Raw genomic sequence first — 17,430 nt, forward strand, 5'->3', positions numbered from 1 at the left:
AGCCTTCATCATGTCCCATCTCACGGGGGAGGCACTGGCTTGGCTAAATCCTCTATGGGAGAGAGGAGACCCCCTGGTGTCCAACCTGCCAGCCTTTCTCACGGCTTTCCGGAAAGTCTTCGACGAACCCGGACGGAAGACCTCATCCGCATCATCTCTGCTACGCCTCCATCAAGGAAATCTCACCGTGGGCCAATATGCCATACGGTTCCGTAACCTTGCTTCGGAGCTGGCCTGGGATAACGACGCCCTGGTGTCTGTCTTTTGGGAGGGTCTGTCCGGCCGTATTAAAGATGAACTCGCCGGTCGGGACATACCTACCACTCTCGACGACTTAATAACTCTTGCCACCCGGATTGACATCCAGTTCCAGGAACGCGCCAAAGAGGTTACCCATGAGAGGAGGTTTCCACGTCTAGCCCCTACCTTTCAGAAACCTGTCCCTTCTCCCGCTACTCCCCAGGCGCACTCACCCGAGCCTATGCAGGTCGACCAGACCAAGATGGTCAAAACCCGTCAAGAGTTACGCTGTGCCGAGGGGAGCTGCTTCTACTGTGGCAGTAAGGAGCACCGGATCCGTTCCTGCCCGGAGAGGTCGGGAAACGCCTGTGTCTAGGATCGCTCAGAGAGGTCGTTCTAGACAAGAGTAAACCCTCTCCATCTCTGTTGCTGTCAGTCTCTATCATCTGCGGGGAGAACCGTTATTTTGAACTAGCCCAACTTGACTCTGGAGCTGCCGGAAATCTCATTTCTCAGTCTCTGGTAGAGAAATACCGCATTCCCACCAAACCTCTAGCTGTACCCTTATCTGTCGCTGCCGTGGATGGGGGCCTCTTACCACATCCCATCCAACTCATCACCAAATCCATAACCCTGCAGGTGGGAATGCTGCACTCTGAGAGCATCTTCTTTCATGTTCTGCCTGGACTCTCTCACGCCCTATTGCTAGGCCTACCTTGGCTTCAGAAACATGCACCCGTGCTTGATTGGCAGACCGGAGAAGCCCTTCGCTGGGGACAGGACTGCCATAAGACTTGTTTAGTTCCCGTCCATCCTGTCCGTCCTTCTCCTACTCCAGCCAATCTACCTGGTCTTCCGGCTCCTTATTGGTCGTATGCGGACGTCTTTAATAAAAAGGAGGCAGAGACATTACCCCCTCATAGACCATACGACTGCCCAATCGACCTGATGCCCGGCGCTACTCCTCCCCGTGGGCGCATTTACCCTTTGTCCGCTGCTGAGACCCGATCCATGTCAGAATATATTGAGGAGAATCTGGCCCGGGGATTCATCCGGAAATCTACTTCCCCGGCGGGAGCAGGCTTCTTCTTCGTCAAAAAGAAGGATGGCTCACTCCGTCCCTGTATAGACTATAGAGGCCTTAACCAGATCACGGTGAAGAATAAATACCCCCTTCCGCTCATACCGGAATTATTTGACCGTCTGAGGGGGGCTAGAATCTTCACCAAGCTGGACCTCCGTGGGGCGTATAACCTGGTCCGTATCCGTCAGGGGGATGAATGGAAGACGGCATTCAACACCCGGGACGGCCACTATGAATACCTGGTAATGCCCTTCGGTCTCTGTAAAACTCCCGCCATCTTTCAAGAGTTGGTCAATGACATCTTCCGGGACCTTCTCTACTCCTGCGTAGTGGTGTATCTGGACGACATCTTGGTCTTCTCTCCGGATCTCCCCACACACCGGAGGGATGTTCGTCAGGTTCTGCTCAGGCTCAGGCAGAACCACCTCTACGCTAAATATGAGAAGTGCCTCTTTGAGCAGACCTCGCTTCCGTTTTTGGGCTACATAATTTCTCAGACCGGCCTACGAATGGATCCTGAGAAACTGTCTGCCATCGAGAAGTGGCCTCGACCAGAGGGGTTGAAGGCTATTCAGCGGTTCCTGGGCTTCGCCAACTATTACCGCCTCTTCATACCGCACTTCTCTTCCCAGACTGCCCCAATCTCTGCGGTCACCCGTAAGGGCACTAATCCCAGAGAATGGCCGCCCGAAGCTGAGGAAGCCTTTCTTTCCTTAAAACAGGCTTTCTCTTCCGCTCCGGTGCTGCATCGCCCGGACGGCAACAAGCAATTCTTCCTGGAAGTTGACGCCTCCTCCTCTGGAGCCGGAGCGGTACTTACCCAAAAATCGTCTTCCGGGAGAATGGTAACTTGCGGCTTCTTCTCCAAACTCTTCTCCTCTTCCGAGCGCAACTATTCTATAGGAGACCGAGAATTATTGGCCATTAAGCTGGCATTGGAGGAGTGGCGTTACCTGCTCGAGGGGGCTCTTCACCCAGTAATAATTTACACGGACCACAAGAACTTGGCTTACCTCCAGAGTGCCCAGAGACTTAACCCACGCCAAGCCCGGTGGTCCTTGTTTTTTGCTCGCTTTGATTTTGTTCTTCATTTTCGCCCGGCTGACAAAAACATCAAAGCTGACGCCTTGTCCCGATCCTTCCTGGTGTCTGATCTTGAGGAGGAACCTAAACACATCATCGATCCCGCCAGAGTAATGCAGGTGGCCCCCGTGAGTCTAAATCGTCTCCCTCCCGGTAAGACGTTCGTAACGGTACCTGATCGGGAGAAGATCCTACACTGGGGTCACTCGTCTAAGCTTGCTGGCCATGCCGGTCAGAAAAAGACCCTCCAGCTTATCACCCGACACTACTGGTGGCCTACCCTGCACAAGGACGTAATAGACTTTGTTTCTGCCTGTGTGTCCTGCACCCGCAACAAGGTTCCGAGACACCTGCCAGCCGGTCGCCTCCTTCCTCTTCCAGTACCTGCTGCCCCCTGGCAGCATATAGCTATGGACTTCATAACAGATCTCCCTGTCTCTGCCGGTTGTACGGTCATTTGGGTGGTCGCTGACCGCTTTTTCCAAAATGGCTCATTTCATTCCCCTGCCAGGCCTCCCGTCTGCACCCAAGCTGGCTAAAGACTTTATCCGCCACATCTTCCGTCTCCATGGCCTGCCCCTCCACATCGTGTCGGATCGTGGGGTTCAGTTCACCTCACGCTTCTGGAGAGCCACATGTAAGCTGCTAGACGTCACCCTGGACTTCTCCTCCACATACAACCCACAGTCCAATGGTCAAGTGGAGCGGATCAATCAGATCCTGACCAGTTACCTCCGGCACTTCGTTAATGCCCACCATTCAGACTGGGTGGATCTCCTGCCATGGGCCGAATTCTCTTACAACAATCACGAGAGCGAATCTTCCTCCAGATCCCCGTTTTTTGTAGTCTTCGGTCAGCATCCTCGGATCCCATTTCCCGTCTCCACCTCGGTGGACAATCCGGCTGCGGAATCTCTCGTTAGCAAATTTTCCTCCATTTGGGAGAGTACCCGATCCGCACTCCTTCAGTCGTCCGAGCGGATGAAAAAGCACGCTGACAAAAAACGCCTGGATCCTCCACAATTCCGTCCTGGAGATAAAGTCTGGCTCTCGTCCAAGTATGTCCGGCTCAAGATTCCTTCCTACAAGTTAGGGCCTCGGTTCATCGGCCCACTAGAAGTTATCAAACAAATCAACCCAGTGGCCTATAAATTGAAACTCCCGGCCAACTTGCGGATCCCTAACTCCTTCCATGTATCTCTCCTCAAACCCGTGGTACTTAACTCTTTTTCCAAGTCTACAGGTACGCCTCCTGCTCCGGTTTCCGCTGAAAACGAGTTTGAGGTAGAGAACATTCTGGCCACCAAAAACGTAAGAGGAAAAACCTTTTTTCTGGTAGATTGGAAGGGGTTTGGTCCTGAGGAGAGAACGTGGGAGCCCCGGGAGAACATCCATGCCCCTCTCATCCTTGATAAATTTCTGTCTGGCCTAAAAAAGGGGGGGCCTAAAGGGGGGGGGGGTACTGTAGCGTCGGCGTCCCTGCCTCCTGCTAGGCAGGGACGCTGTTCCCCTCACCTCTCCACTCCGTGCCCGGCGTCCTCCTCCCGCTCTGCTGGCAGCGCGCGCTGCTTCCCGGCCACTGTGCTTAGGGCGCGCGCGCGCGCGCTCCCCCTCTCTTAAAGGGGCCGCGCACGCCGTCCTAAGGAGTCCCCGGCCAATGGCCGGAGGACCTCACCATATATAAGGCACCTCCTCCAAAATGGAGGTGCCCGAGCAATGTTGTTGCAAAGCCTTCACTCTGCTTCAGCCCTCAGGTCCCGCTACCAGTTACCTGCCAGTCACCTGCCAGATTCCTGCTAGATACCTGCCTGATATCCGTTTACCTGCTTGCAAGCGTGCGGTCTGACGGTCTGCCTTCCGACACCTGTCAGTCTGTCTATGGACCAGTCTGCCCGCTCACCTGGGAGCGCTCATCTGCTACCTGCCTACTAGCCTACCTGGAGGCTCCGCTGTCACTTGCCGTGACCACCTGCCCGTCCAGAGACTCTTGCCTGCTCACCTGGGAGCGCTCACCTGCTACCTGTCTGCTAGCCTACCTGGAGGCTCTGCTGTAACTTGCCGTGACCACCTGCCTGTCCAGAGACTCTTGCCTGCTCACCTGGGAGCGCTTACCTGCTACCTGTCTGCTAGCCTACCTGGAGGCTCTGCCGTCACTTGCCGTGACCACCTGCCCGTCCAGAGACTCTTGCCCGCTCACCTGGGAGCGCTCACCTGCTATCTGCCTGCTAGCCTACCTGGAGGCTCTGCCGTCACTTACCGTGACCACCTGCCTGTCCAAAGACTTTCGCCCGCTCACCTGGGAGCGCTCACCAGCCACCTGCCTGCTGTCCTTCTACCCAGAGACTGTCCCTGTCACTTGCCGTGAGTACCCATCCTTCTACTCAGAGACTGTCCCTGTCACTTGCCATGACTACCTGCCCTTCTACCCAGAGACTGTCCCTGTCACTTGCCGTGACTACCTGCCCTTCTACCCAGAGACTGTCCCTGTCACTTGCCATGACTACCTGCCCGTCTTCCCCGGGAGCCACCCGCTTCCTTACAAGGACCGCCCCCTTGTATAGTTGCTCAGAGGTTCCGCCTCCCAGACCCGTTACAGTAGCAATCGACAATCCTAGCAGGAGAGAGTTTTTTGCTACTCATGGATTTATTTCACAAATAATATTCTAGACCAGATACAGCTGTAGCAAACCCTCAACTGTGGGAATTATTATGGCAGAATAGGTTGTATTTGTAAAAAACGAATAGTTCTGTCCATGGACAGCAGGCAGGTAACTAGAAAATGTTGAATTGAAATATAAAGTAAATTATACTTTGTAAAGCATTTCATTATACAGGCTCTGGGTTACAGACTAATTAGGGACTATAAGTTTGTTCATAACCTGAATTTGTATGTAAGTTGGAACAAACCCAGGAGAAAAAAAAACAAATACTCACCTAATCACAAACTTCTCTGGCTGCCCCGCTGCCCATTTCAAGCTGTCCAGTCCTCTTATTTTGTTTGTAGCACAGCGCATCCCTGGCGTCTTCCCTATAGCCCAGGACTTCTGGCTGCATTCATTTCCCGGACGTCATTGCGCGGCATAAGGTACCTTCTGGGGAATGGACGTGGACAGAAGTCCTGGGCAATAGGGAAGAGGCTAGGGATTTGATGTGTGATTCTGGAAAGAAGCAGAGTGGATGGCGGGCAGTGGGCTGATTAGTAGAGATGGGCGAACCTAAACAGAAATGTTTGGCATTCTTACCAGACAGTCACTGTACGGGCCTGAACGCCAAACACAGACTTTCTCCTGAAGTCCGTTGCAGTGTTCGGGGTAAGTCCGTGGTGGCGCGGAGAGGAGAGAGAGGAAGTTTTTTTTCTCTTACAAGTTTGGGTCTCCATTATTTTCAATGGGATTCGAGTTCTGGCGGAAGTTTGGGTACTGTTCTGGTACCCGAAGCGAACTTTCTCAAAAGTTTGGGTTAGGTACCAAAACCCGAACTTCCACCGGTCTGCCCATCCCTACTGATGAGATATTAGGTTTTTTGTTTTTTTTAACATCCGACGTCTTATCTACAAGTTGTACGTAAGAGCTCTTTCAGGCGACGTCCAGTTTGAGATTGGACCTCAATGCACGGACTGGCTGCGACTTTCCCAACACTAGCGTGACAGCCTCGCGGGAGGCACCGGCCAGTCCGTGCATTGCAGTCTGATTTTGGATGTCTGAATGAGCCCTTAGTTGGATATTCGTAAGTCGGGGACTGCCTTTTCAGTGATTTATTACATAACCTTATCATAGTAGCTGCCATCTTGTTATTATCTGAGCGTTTCTCTGGATAAATCTTGCTTTTGCTCCTTGCGTTGATCCCATATATTTTTTATACACAGAAAAGCAATAACAGCAAAATGTCTGATTTCCAGGTATTTCTTGTTTCCTTCACGGGTAAGCAGTGTCTTACCTGTTTGTACTTTCTATAGCAGCGTTGTATGACGGCCGCAGCCACATCCTGCTGTTCCCTCAATGGGCGACCCTAGGAAGACAGTAAGCACAAGAGTAACTGGCTGCATCGTCAGGGCAGAGACTTAGGTGCCAAACGAGCAAAACATGTGTTCATCGGGTGAAGTGATTTTTAAGTTTTGTTCTCAGCAGCACATCGTTTTTTTTTTAAACAATGCGTGCTGCCGAGAAAGTATATATGTATGAAGAGAAGCTGGACACACCTTGTACTTCCTGAACACGGTCTGGACGAGTTTGGCCGCCTCGTAGAGTTCTCTTTGTTCATGGTCGGACAGGGTCAGCTGAGCAAATTCATTTTCCACCTTCTCGTTGGTGGAAGCACTGAGAAATTCTGACCAATCAGCAGCAGAGGGCAGGCTGGGCTTTTCAAAGGTTGTTTCACTCATGGGGGAACACGCAGGACTTAGGCTGGTGTTGGAGGAAGGAGTCAGAGGTTCACTGTACAGCGACCTGTGGGAGACCAGGACCTCGTTATACACCACAATAACACAGACTCGTATACATATTATAACCTGGGCATCAGCTTCTCTATCTATCTGAACAGCTTTGAGACTGTAGTTATCTGGAACATGCTGCTATAACCTGGGCTTCTTTTCTATATATGATATATGTAGAGCTGTAGAGCTGATCTTCTTGCATATAGAGATGTGGACCATGCTGATATAACCTGGGAATCTTCTGTATAAAATTATATATGTACAGCTGACATAACCTGGGCATCTTCTGTATATAATTATATACTGTATGTACAGCTGATATAAATTATATCTCCTCTTATATAGTGATATTGAGCATGCTGCTATAACCAGGGCATCTTCTGTATGTATATATCTGTACACCTTTGTGTACAGTACAGACCAAAAGTTTGGACACAACTTCTCATTTAAAGATTTTTCCGCATTTTCATGCTTATGAAAATTGTACATTCACACTGAAGGCATCAAAACTATGAATTAACACATGTGGAATTATATAGTTAACAAAAAAGTGTGAAACAACTGAAAATATGTCTTATATTCTAGGTTCTTCAAAGTAGCCACCTTTTGCTTTGATGACTGCTTTTCACACTCTTGGCATTCTCTTGATGAGCTTCAAGAGGTAGTCACCGGAAATGGTTTTCACTTCACAGGTGTGCCCTGTCAGGTTTAATAAGTGGGATTTCTTGCCTTATAAATGGGTTTGGGACCATCAGTTGTGTTGTGCAGAAGTCTGGTGGATACACAGCTGATAGTCCTACTGAATAGACTGTTAGAATTTGTATTATGGCAAGAAAAAAGCAGCTAAGTAAAGAAAAACGAGTGGCCATCATTACTTTAAGAAATGAAGGTCAGTCAGTGCGAAAAATTGGGAAAACTTTCAAAGTGTCCCTAAGTGCAGTTGCAAAAACCATCAAGTGCTACAAAGATACTGGCTCACATGAGGACCGCCCCAGGAAAGAAGACCAAGAGTCACCTCTGCTTCTGAGGATAAGTTTATCCGAGTCACTAGCCTCAGAAATCGCAGGTTAACAGCAGATCAGATTAGAGACCAGGTCAATGCCACACAGAGTTCTAGCAGCAGACACATCTCTACAACAACTGTTAAGAGGAAACTTTGTGCAGCAGGCTTTCATGGTAAAATAGCTGCTAGTAAACCACTGCTAAGGACAGGCAACAAGCAGAAGAGACTTGTTTGGGCTAAAGAACACAAGGAATGGACATTAGACCAGTGGAAATCTGTGCTTTGGTCTGATGAGTCCAAATTTGAGTTCTTTGGTTCCAACCACTGTGTCTTTGTGCGACACAGAAAAGGTGAATGGATGGACTCTACATGCCTGGTTCCCACCGTGAAGCATGGAGGAGGAGGTGTGATGGTGTGGGGGTGCTTTGCTGGTGTCACTGTTGGGGATTTATTCAAAATTGAAGGCATACTGAACCAGCATGTCTACCACAGCATCTTGCAGCGGCATGCTATTCCATCCGGTTTGTGTTTAGTTGGACCATCATTTATTTTTCAACAGGACAATGACCCCAAACACACCTCCAGGCTGTGTAAGGGCTATTTGACCAAGAAGGAGAGTGATGGGGGGCTACGCCAGATGACATGGCCTTCACAGTCACCAGACCTGAAGCCAATCGAGAAGGTTTGGGGTGAGCTGGACCGCAGATTGAAGGCAAAAGAGCCAACAAGTGCAAAGCATCTCTGGGAGCTCCGTCAAGATTATGGGAACACCATTTCTGGTGACTACCGTTTGAAGCTCATCAAGAGAATGCCAAGAGTGTGAAAAGCAGTCATCAAAGCAAAGGTGGCTACTTGGTGGCTACTTTGAAGAACCTAGAATATAAGACATATTTTCAGTTGTTTCACACTTTGTTGTTAACTATATAATTCCACATGTGTTAATTCATAGTTTTGATGCCTTCAGTGTGAATGTACAATTTTCAAAGTCATGAAAATACAGAAAAATCTTTAAATGAGAAGGTGTGTCCAAACTTTTGGTCTGTACTGTATATAGTGATATTGAGCATGCTGCTGTAACCTGGCCATCTTCTGTATATATAGTATATCTGTACAGTTTTATATATATAGTGATATGAAGTGTACTGGATATAACCTGCGTATCTTCTGTAGATATGGTATATCTGTACATTTTTATGTATATAGTGATATGTATCATGCTGATATAACCTGGGAATCTTCTGTATATACAGTATATCTATACAGCTTTGTGTTTATAGTGATATGCAGCATGCTGATATAACCTAGGCATCCTCTGTATATATAGTACACTGCTCAAAAGATAAAGGAAACACTTAAACAACAGAATATAACTCCAAGTAAATCAAACTTCTGTGAAATCAAACTGTCCACCTAGGAAGCAACACTGATTGACAATCAATTTCACATGCTGTTGTCCAAATGGAATAGGCAATAGATGGAAATTATTGGCAATTATCAAGACCCACTCAATAAAGGATTGGTTCTGCAGGTAGGGACCACAGACCACATCTCAGTACCAATGCTTTCTGGCTGATGTTTTGGTCACTTTTGAATGTTGGTTGTGCTTTCACACTCGTGGTAGCATGAGACGGACTCTACAACCCACAGAAGTTGCTCAGGTAGTGCAGCTCATCCAGGATGGCACATCAATGCGAGCTGTGGCAAGAAGGTTTGTTGTGTCTGTCAGCGTAGTGTCCAGAGGCTGGAGGCACTACCAGGAGACAGGCCAGTACACCAGGAGACGTGGAGGGGGCCGTAGGAGGGCAACAACCCAGCAGCAGGACTGCTACCTCCACCTTTGTGCAAGGAAGAACTGGAGGAGCACTGCCAGAGCCCTGCAAAATGACCTCCAGCAGGCCACAAATGGGCATGTGTCTGCACAAACGATTTGAAACCGACTCCATGAGGGTGGTATGAGGGCCCGACGTCCACAGATGGGGGTTGTGCCCACGCAGGATGATTTGCATTTGCCACAGAACACCAGGATTGGCAAAGTCGCCACTGGCACCCTGTGCTCTTCACAGATGAAAGCAGATTCAAACTGAGCACATGTGACAGACGTGACAGAGTCTGGAGACGCCGTGGAGAGCGATCTGCTGCCTGCAACATCCTTCAGCATGTGGGTTTGGCAGTGGGTCAGTAATGGTGTGGGATGGCATTTCTTTATTCGGCCGCACAGCCCTCCATGTGCTTGCCAGAGGTATCCTGACTGCCATTAAGTACAGAGATGAGATCCTCAGACCCCTTGTGAGACCATATGCTAGTGTGATTGGCCCTGGGTTCCTCCTAATGCAAGACAATGCCAGACCTCATGTGGCTAGAGTGTGTCAGAAGTTCCTGCAAGATGAAGGCATTGAAGCTATGAACTGGCCCGCCCGTTCCCCAGACCTGAATCCTATTGACGACATCTGGGACATCATGTCTCGCTCCATCCACCAACGTCACGTTGCACCACAGACTGTCCAGGAATTGGCGGATGCTTTAGTCCAGGTCTGGGAGGAGATCCCACAGGAGACCATCCGCAACCTCATCAGGAGCATGCCCAGGCGTTGTAGGGAGGTCATTCAGGCACGTGGAGGCCACACACAATACTGAGCCTCATTTTGACTTGTTTTAAGGACATTACATCAAAGTTGGATCAGCCTGTAGTGTGTTTTTTCCACTTTAATTTTGGGGGTGACTCCAAATCCAGGCCTCCATTGGTTAATAAATTTGATTTCCATTGATAATTTTTGTGTGATTTTGTTGTCAGCACATTCAACTTTGTACAGAATAAAGTAGTCAATGAGAATATTTCATTCATTCAGATCTAGGATGTGTTATTTGAGTGTTCCCTTTATTTTTTTGAGCAGTGTATATCTGAACAGCTTTCAGTATATGCTGATATAACCTGGGTATGTTCTGGTATAAATTTATATATGTACACTTGGTATAAGTTACCCATATTATTGTATATAGTGATATGGACCATGCTGGTTTAACCTGAGTATCGTCTTGTGTATAATTAGTTTAATTACATATGTACATCTAGTATAAGTTATGCATCTTCCTGTACATCATGCTGGTATAATCTGGAAATCCTCTGGTATATAATGATATAGTGGGTATAAGTTCTACATTTTCAAACAAACTTTTTTATTCTCTAGATGCATGTGAAATAAAAAAGAAATTATTTTTGTAATACGTATAATTAAAGATGTTCTACCGGTTGGTTTCTACATGTCCTATGCAGACTATATGTCTCCATGATAACAGACAACAAACAAATTCTGTGTAGTCTGATCAAATTATCTAAATTTTTTTCCTACGCTACTAAATTCTCATTAGCAAAACTAGGAGGCAAGTAGAAGAAAGTGATAGACTGTAAGGATTACATGATAAATTATCTGTTTGTAGTCCGTTCTATAGGTTTACCTAGGAGCTGGTTGGAGATTTTTAATTAAGACGTATTGAAAAGTTGCTTCATTTTTCATTTTAGATTTATTGAGACAGTGAAAAATTGTCTGCAAATGTGAACATGTCATTTATCCACCAATCTACCAGTGTTCATATAAATGGCACGTAGCGTTCCCGCAGTGACGTACCGTATCTGTGCAGCGCTAGGTAAGTGATCAACATCAGCAAGATAACTGGCCAGCCAGCTCATGGTGGTGCTAAATGCTGCGGTGTCTGCCCTCTCTGCCAGTGGAGATTCCATGGGTACGAAGTTCTCCCGCTTGATCCGGTCAGGTGTAGCCTCAATGATCTGTTCTGCCAGATTCATCATATTCACCTGAAATAAAAACAAGAGGAAATCTTCAGATCCGAGTCTTCATTATCTGCAGGTAGACATGAGCATTACACAGGACATGCGTGACTTATTGTTTGGTCTCACTGCGGTAGCGCTGAGGATATAGCAAATATACTGATCCGAATGACAGAACATGATGAGCCCAATTCATTATTACATTCGTGCCTTTTTATCTCTTGTTTTTGATATTTTTTACCTGTTTTTCATTTGCACCTTATTCTACTTTAAATGTGTGCCTTTTTTCCATCTATTTTATGTGTTTATTTATTTATTTTTTTAATGTTCATCATTGTGGGTAGGGTTTTGTCGGTTTCCAGATGCTTTCGGCTGATTGATCAATTGCAACTTTTTAAAAAGTCTCAAATATTGGCGCAAATGGACCGAAGGTGATTTGGTGCAAATTTTGCAGAACATGCAACTTTTTGCGATAAATGTTGAAGAGAGAATTAAATAGCTTTTTTTTTTTATTTTGCACAAAATTCATGAACCATTTTGAAGAATTTGGAGCAAAAAAAAGTCAACAGATACCTCAAGACAAAAAGAGAAAATTGACTTTAGTCACCCTCTCTACCCCTGAAAATGATGAATCCCTCTTAGGGCTGGCTCAGAAGACTGTATATTCTCTCATCCTAGAGAATTGGGTCGATTATGCAAATCGCACTCTGATGTGATCCGATTCTCGTGGATGAGGAGAAGATGGTGACAAAAATTTCTCCATCTCCTCCATTTTGTCAGTCCGTGGAAATTGGTTTGCACTGAGATGACATCCGAGTAAAGTCCGATGGTTTCTACGGAATCAATGACTTGCATATGATGGATCCATCTTGGTCATGCAGCCATTTTTTTTAGCCATTTACATGGCCCCCTAGAATAACAAATCTGAGTGTGATCCGATGTTTTGTTGGATCGCACTCGGGACCAAAAATACAGCTATGTGCACGGACCCTTAAGCCATGCCCTGGTTTCTCAGTTCGCAGACCGATTTTATCACCAGCCGATACTCAGCACTGCAGCAAAACAGAAACAACCAGTGTTCAGGAGATACAATGCTTTTGTAGATTCAAGATTTATATAGTATATATTTTTTAAGTGCTCCTTTTAAAACATCCCACTTTAAACGAGGGCGAGTCTAAAGAAATTGCTATTTCCGCTGTTTGCTTAGGTTCACAGAAGGATAACCTACATCTTTAATATGGTGAAGACTTCCATTAGTAGAAAAAACGTAGGATGGTTTTAATACAACTTCTATAATAAATGTGGAGATGTTCATAATTGCCCATTAGCTCCTGGCACCAAAGATCTGCCCGGAAGGGGCTGTGGCAGCCTTAATGCCCTCACCGTTGCAATGCAAACTTTCCTATTTGATGTATTTAGCAAGAAAAATGAAACATCGATAAGGCTGAGCAGCTGAACGTCCGCTTGACATGAACAGCGACGATTTATTTACTGTGAAGTTCCGAAGTGGCGCTATGGAAGACGCTGGCATAGCGAGGGCATTAATCACCGTTGTCTCAGGAGGAGATAATGAACTCCAGTGATCAATCTGCAACTACTTCGATGAAGCCGCTGCCAGTTTTAACAGCATTCCCTGTGCGTGCTGATCATATGACGACCACTGTGTGCTTCACCTGCTGGAATCTACATCCAGAGCGGTGGCACAATGTGGCTGGACGAGACCACAAATTAATATATCCATAAGAGTCTCCATCTATCATGCTGTAAATTTAAAATGGTTGGCCACTTTGGTTAACCACTGATAAACTGTTCTCAGGATTTCCTGCTGCCGGTATTCTCAGACATCAATCTGTAGAGGAATCTGGCAGCAGGTTTTACGTTCTCCTGTAGCCCCGATGCAACGGAAATTAACCTTTAAGACCCCGTACACATTGCACTAAAGTCAGCCAAAACCACCAAAATTGGAGGTATCAGCCTACAATCTAATATGTATATGGGACCCCTGACTCGGGGGAGAGAAGATCCGGAGTGAGAGATAATGTGTATGGGTGTCCTTTACATGATGTCTACTGAATTGCCATTGGTGACTAATTAGTGACCCTCCATTAACTTAGAATTTACAAATAGGAGGCTTAAAACTTGTTTTTTTTTAAATAAACAGGTAATTATATCAATAAAGTAAATTGATTTAAGAATAAAGTGTGGACTACCTATTCATTCATCTCCAAAGTCTAAAAAATTGGCTTCCAAAATTGGTCCATATCTACTGTGATTCTCTACAGATAAAAGGAGCACTTGATAGAGGCAGCCATCACAATGAGTGTGTCTTTTACATGTGAGCCCAATATTTGTTCACCTGCTCCACAACCAATTCTCTGAAGAAGATATGGTTTGTGAAAGCCATCTAAGATTCTGTGGTCTAGATTTCCTATTTCTTGTTTGCATCCACAGCCTATGGGTCACTGTGCTCTAGATATCTGCTCTCTGGAAAGGTAATTTCCATCCTTGATGGCAACAGTGCTGCCCCAAGGGTTCCCCACCTTTTTCATGAACATAGGACTAAGCAGTGAGTGGTAGCAAGTCGGAGAAGACATTTGGAATGAAATATTTAGGCTCAGGAAAAAAGAGAATCTACATGGTCAGATGGGAATTCACAAGTTCATTCATGGACATGAACCTGGCCCTTACCTGAAGGTCATCCATGTGTTGTAAGCAGTCATCATTCTGCATGTTTTCTCTATAAGACAGTAGATCGGCATCCACCATTTCCCTCTCTGACATCATTAAGACGCTCATCTGTTCCCTTTGACGTTGCCTATGTCCCACAATATCTTTGCCAAGTCCCGTAGCCTTCGATGTTCCTGTGACCTGCCCCAAGTAGAGCTCTTTCTGGTTCCATTTCAGTCCAACAGTAGCTCTGTATCCGGAGGTATCTGGAGTGCGTTGAGGAAGCTCTCTGGTGAAGTGGCGCAATTCCTCCCCATGAGTAGATTCGGAAATTGGCTGCTTGGAACTGGAGCTTTGCTTTCTGATAGTTGACTGCTCAAGGCTTAGGGCAGTAGCAATAACTTTCTCGTGCCTAACCTGGAAATATTCAGGGTTTAACTTGTGTTTTTTAGCAGCTGGATAATCTTTAGGATTTTCAGTACTGTAGTAATTAGAGGGCTCTGATCTTGGTCTTCTCAATTCTGCAAAAAAATGAACAAAGTTTGAAAAAAGCTGAGCACCCTGCCCAGTTGTCAGTATTTACTAATTACCTCCCACCCCATTGAGTCAATGAATAACTGAACAACTGGACTAACAATACTTCCACATCATCACTGGCTAACCCCTTAGTATGTCTGTACCACCTCTACCTCTACTCTGCCATCACTGGTCAACCATACTAGTTCTTGCAGTGCTACTACTACTTCCACTCCCTCACTACACCCTCCTTGTACTAATGCCCCACCACTACCTCCATTATTCCACTATAATACCACTGGTTAAACCTCCTAGAATAACTAGCCCATGAATGGGAAGATTTTGGAAATGCATTGGGGGCGGAGGGCAATTTGCCCCTTTAGGCTACTGCACCTGTAATTGGCTGCAGTCTGACACTGGTGGATGAATAGAAGCAGTATGGAAGGGGACAGTGTTTATCCCCGCTGTGAAACTTAAAGAGGTTGTCCGGCCTTAGGCTGCAGTTCTGCAGACAGTCTATGTGACTGCAGACTTGTGAATCCTCACAACATGCGCAATGCACGCTGTGAGAATTCTCCGGTGCTGGGAGTGGGCCGCAAGCACGCGATTTGAATACTTCCAGAGAATTCTCACAGAGTGCTCTGTGCGCAAATGGAGGATTCACAAGTCTGCAGTCACATAGAGTGACTTCAGAATAGCCGTCTAAGGCTGGACAACCCCTGTCCATTTCTACAATATATCTGCTATCTATCTATTTATCTCTATCTATCTATCTATCTATCTATCTATCTATCTATCTATCTATCTATCTATCTATATCTATCTATCCATCTATCCATGTATCTATCCATCTATCCATGTATCTATCTATCTATTATCTATCTATCTATCTATCTATCTATCTATCTATCCATCTATCCATGTATCTATCCATCTATCCATGTATCTATCTATCTATTAATTATCTATCTATCTATCTATCTATCTATCTATCCATGTATCTATCTATCTATCTACCTACCTTTCTATATATCTATGCCTCTATTTATTTATTTATCTCTATGTACTTTTTTACTATAATTTATAATTCTACAATGACAAAACCTCTTGACACACAATTTCTTCTTGACTCACATTCTCATTTCAGGTTGTTAGAAAATGTTAAATATTTTATTGACTCAGAATGAAAAGATGAATCAAACTATCCGGTAATTAAGCAGAATTTCTAACTTATTATTTTTCTTTCTAAAATAACATTTTTATATTTTCCATTTTACTGTTTCCCACTAAGATAATGTTTTGATGTCTGAATGTTGGTGGAAAATCTGCTGGTTGTTCGGTTCAGTCATGTCATCCGTAATTATGTGACACATTGCTGATTCTTTATACGTGGAAGGCATCTAGTAAATTTCAGATAGACCTGATAGAACTATATAACATTAGGCCTCTTGAAGTATACAGTGTATTTGCCATTTCAGCTGTGATGTTATCAAGTTTTCCTAGATATTTGGATGTTTAATCAGCTCATCAAATACAAAGATATTCACTACTGCTTTATATTACTATTTCTGAGCTGATTTGAACCTCTTAATTTCAACACCTATTGATATGTGGTATTGGGGCTCTTGCTCCGAGAAATCAGCTTTTTTTCTCCACTTTTGAGACACTTCTCCCCCCCTTGCCTCCTAAACCCATTATCCACTCCAGCTCAAAACCAACTGCCAGCAGAGTGAGGTTTTATGAGGGTAGAGGGGTGAGAAGGAGTGAAGAGTATTCAGCACACTCAGAGACAAGGGAGATACAGTCAGATCGTGCTGCCACTGTCATCAAATATATTTCATTTCAGTGCTGGATTCACAGCCACATAGGTCAGTATTACTATGCTATGTCTTTCATGCGACTGCTTCTGTCTATGTGCTACAGAGAAAGAAGAGCAAGAATCTATCTCTGTGTGTGCTGTTTATTGAAGACATCATAGCTGTTAGCTTCCACCCACTAGAGCAGAGAGAACTGAAAAATTAAATATAGACCTGGTAAAGAGGAAAACTGGAGATAAATGCTGCATACTAGTCACATAATGGCCAGAAATGGTGCTATTCCTCATGCACACATGACAGCTTATTCGTAAAAGTTGAAAAAAGAAGCCAGTTCACCTATACTTCTCGACGTTTCTGGAGCATGGAATCTCAAGGCACCGCTTGCAAATAAGGATTAGAAAAACCTTCCAGCTTCCATCGTGGATAAAAAGAGTTTTTATTTGAGTAATGGCAATTCCACATAAAAATATTTAGCCATAGTTATGGCTAAATATTTTTATATGGAATTGCCATTACTCAAATCAAAACTCTTTTTATCCACGATGGAAGCTGGAATGTTTTTCTAATCCCTATTCATAAAAGTTACCTGGAATGACAGATACACTTCAAGAGTGCTTCTTGCACTCTAAGACCTGTCCTGTCCTTGTATTACATGGCATGCAATGATACATTTTCCCTATAGAGGCCACTGTATGGGAACCAAAAGTCCAAATATAACTTTTCCCAATGATTACGTGTGATCTTCAGGATCCCGGGAGCCTTATCAAAGTTCTTGTATTCTATTTTTTTCCACCCCTTTCTTCT

General features: G+C 45.4%; 1 protein-coding gene across 8 annotated transcripts in view; it reads right to left on the reverse strand.

Annotated features, from left to right (window-relative positions):
• Positions 1–17,430, reverse strand: part of CAMTA1 (calmodulin binding transcription activator 1) — a 2,249,809-nt gene that overhangs the window by 57,638 nt on the left and 2,174,741 nt on the right. For all 8 annotated transcript variants that reach the window (XM_073656516.1, XM_073656517.1, XM_073656515.1 and 5 more), the window contains 4 exons: positions 14,315–14,814; positions 11,466–11,653; positions 6,606–6,852; positions 6,344–6,415 (listed from right to left, as the gene is read on the reverse strand). In XM_073656516.1, the coding sequence (XP_073512617.1) occupies positions 6,344–6,415; positions 6,606–6,852; positions 11,466–11,653; positions 14,315–14,814 (1,007 nt within the window). The remainder of the gene's footprint in view (positions 1–6,343; positions 6,416–6,605; positions 6,853–11,465; positions 11,654–14,314; positions 14,815–17,430) is intronic.

The sequence above is a fragment of the Phyllobates terribilis genome, unplaced genomic scaffold (genome assembly GCF_046119375.1).
Source record: "Phyllobates terribilis strain yellow unplaced genomic scaffold, ASM4611937v1 Scaffold_12__6_contigs__length_324123572, whole genome shotgun sequence".
In the NCBI taxonomy this organism is placed as follows: domain Eukaryota; kingdom Metazoa; phylum Chordata; class Amphibia; order Anura; family Dendrobatidae; genus Phyllobates; species Phyllobates terribilis.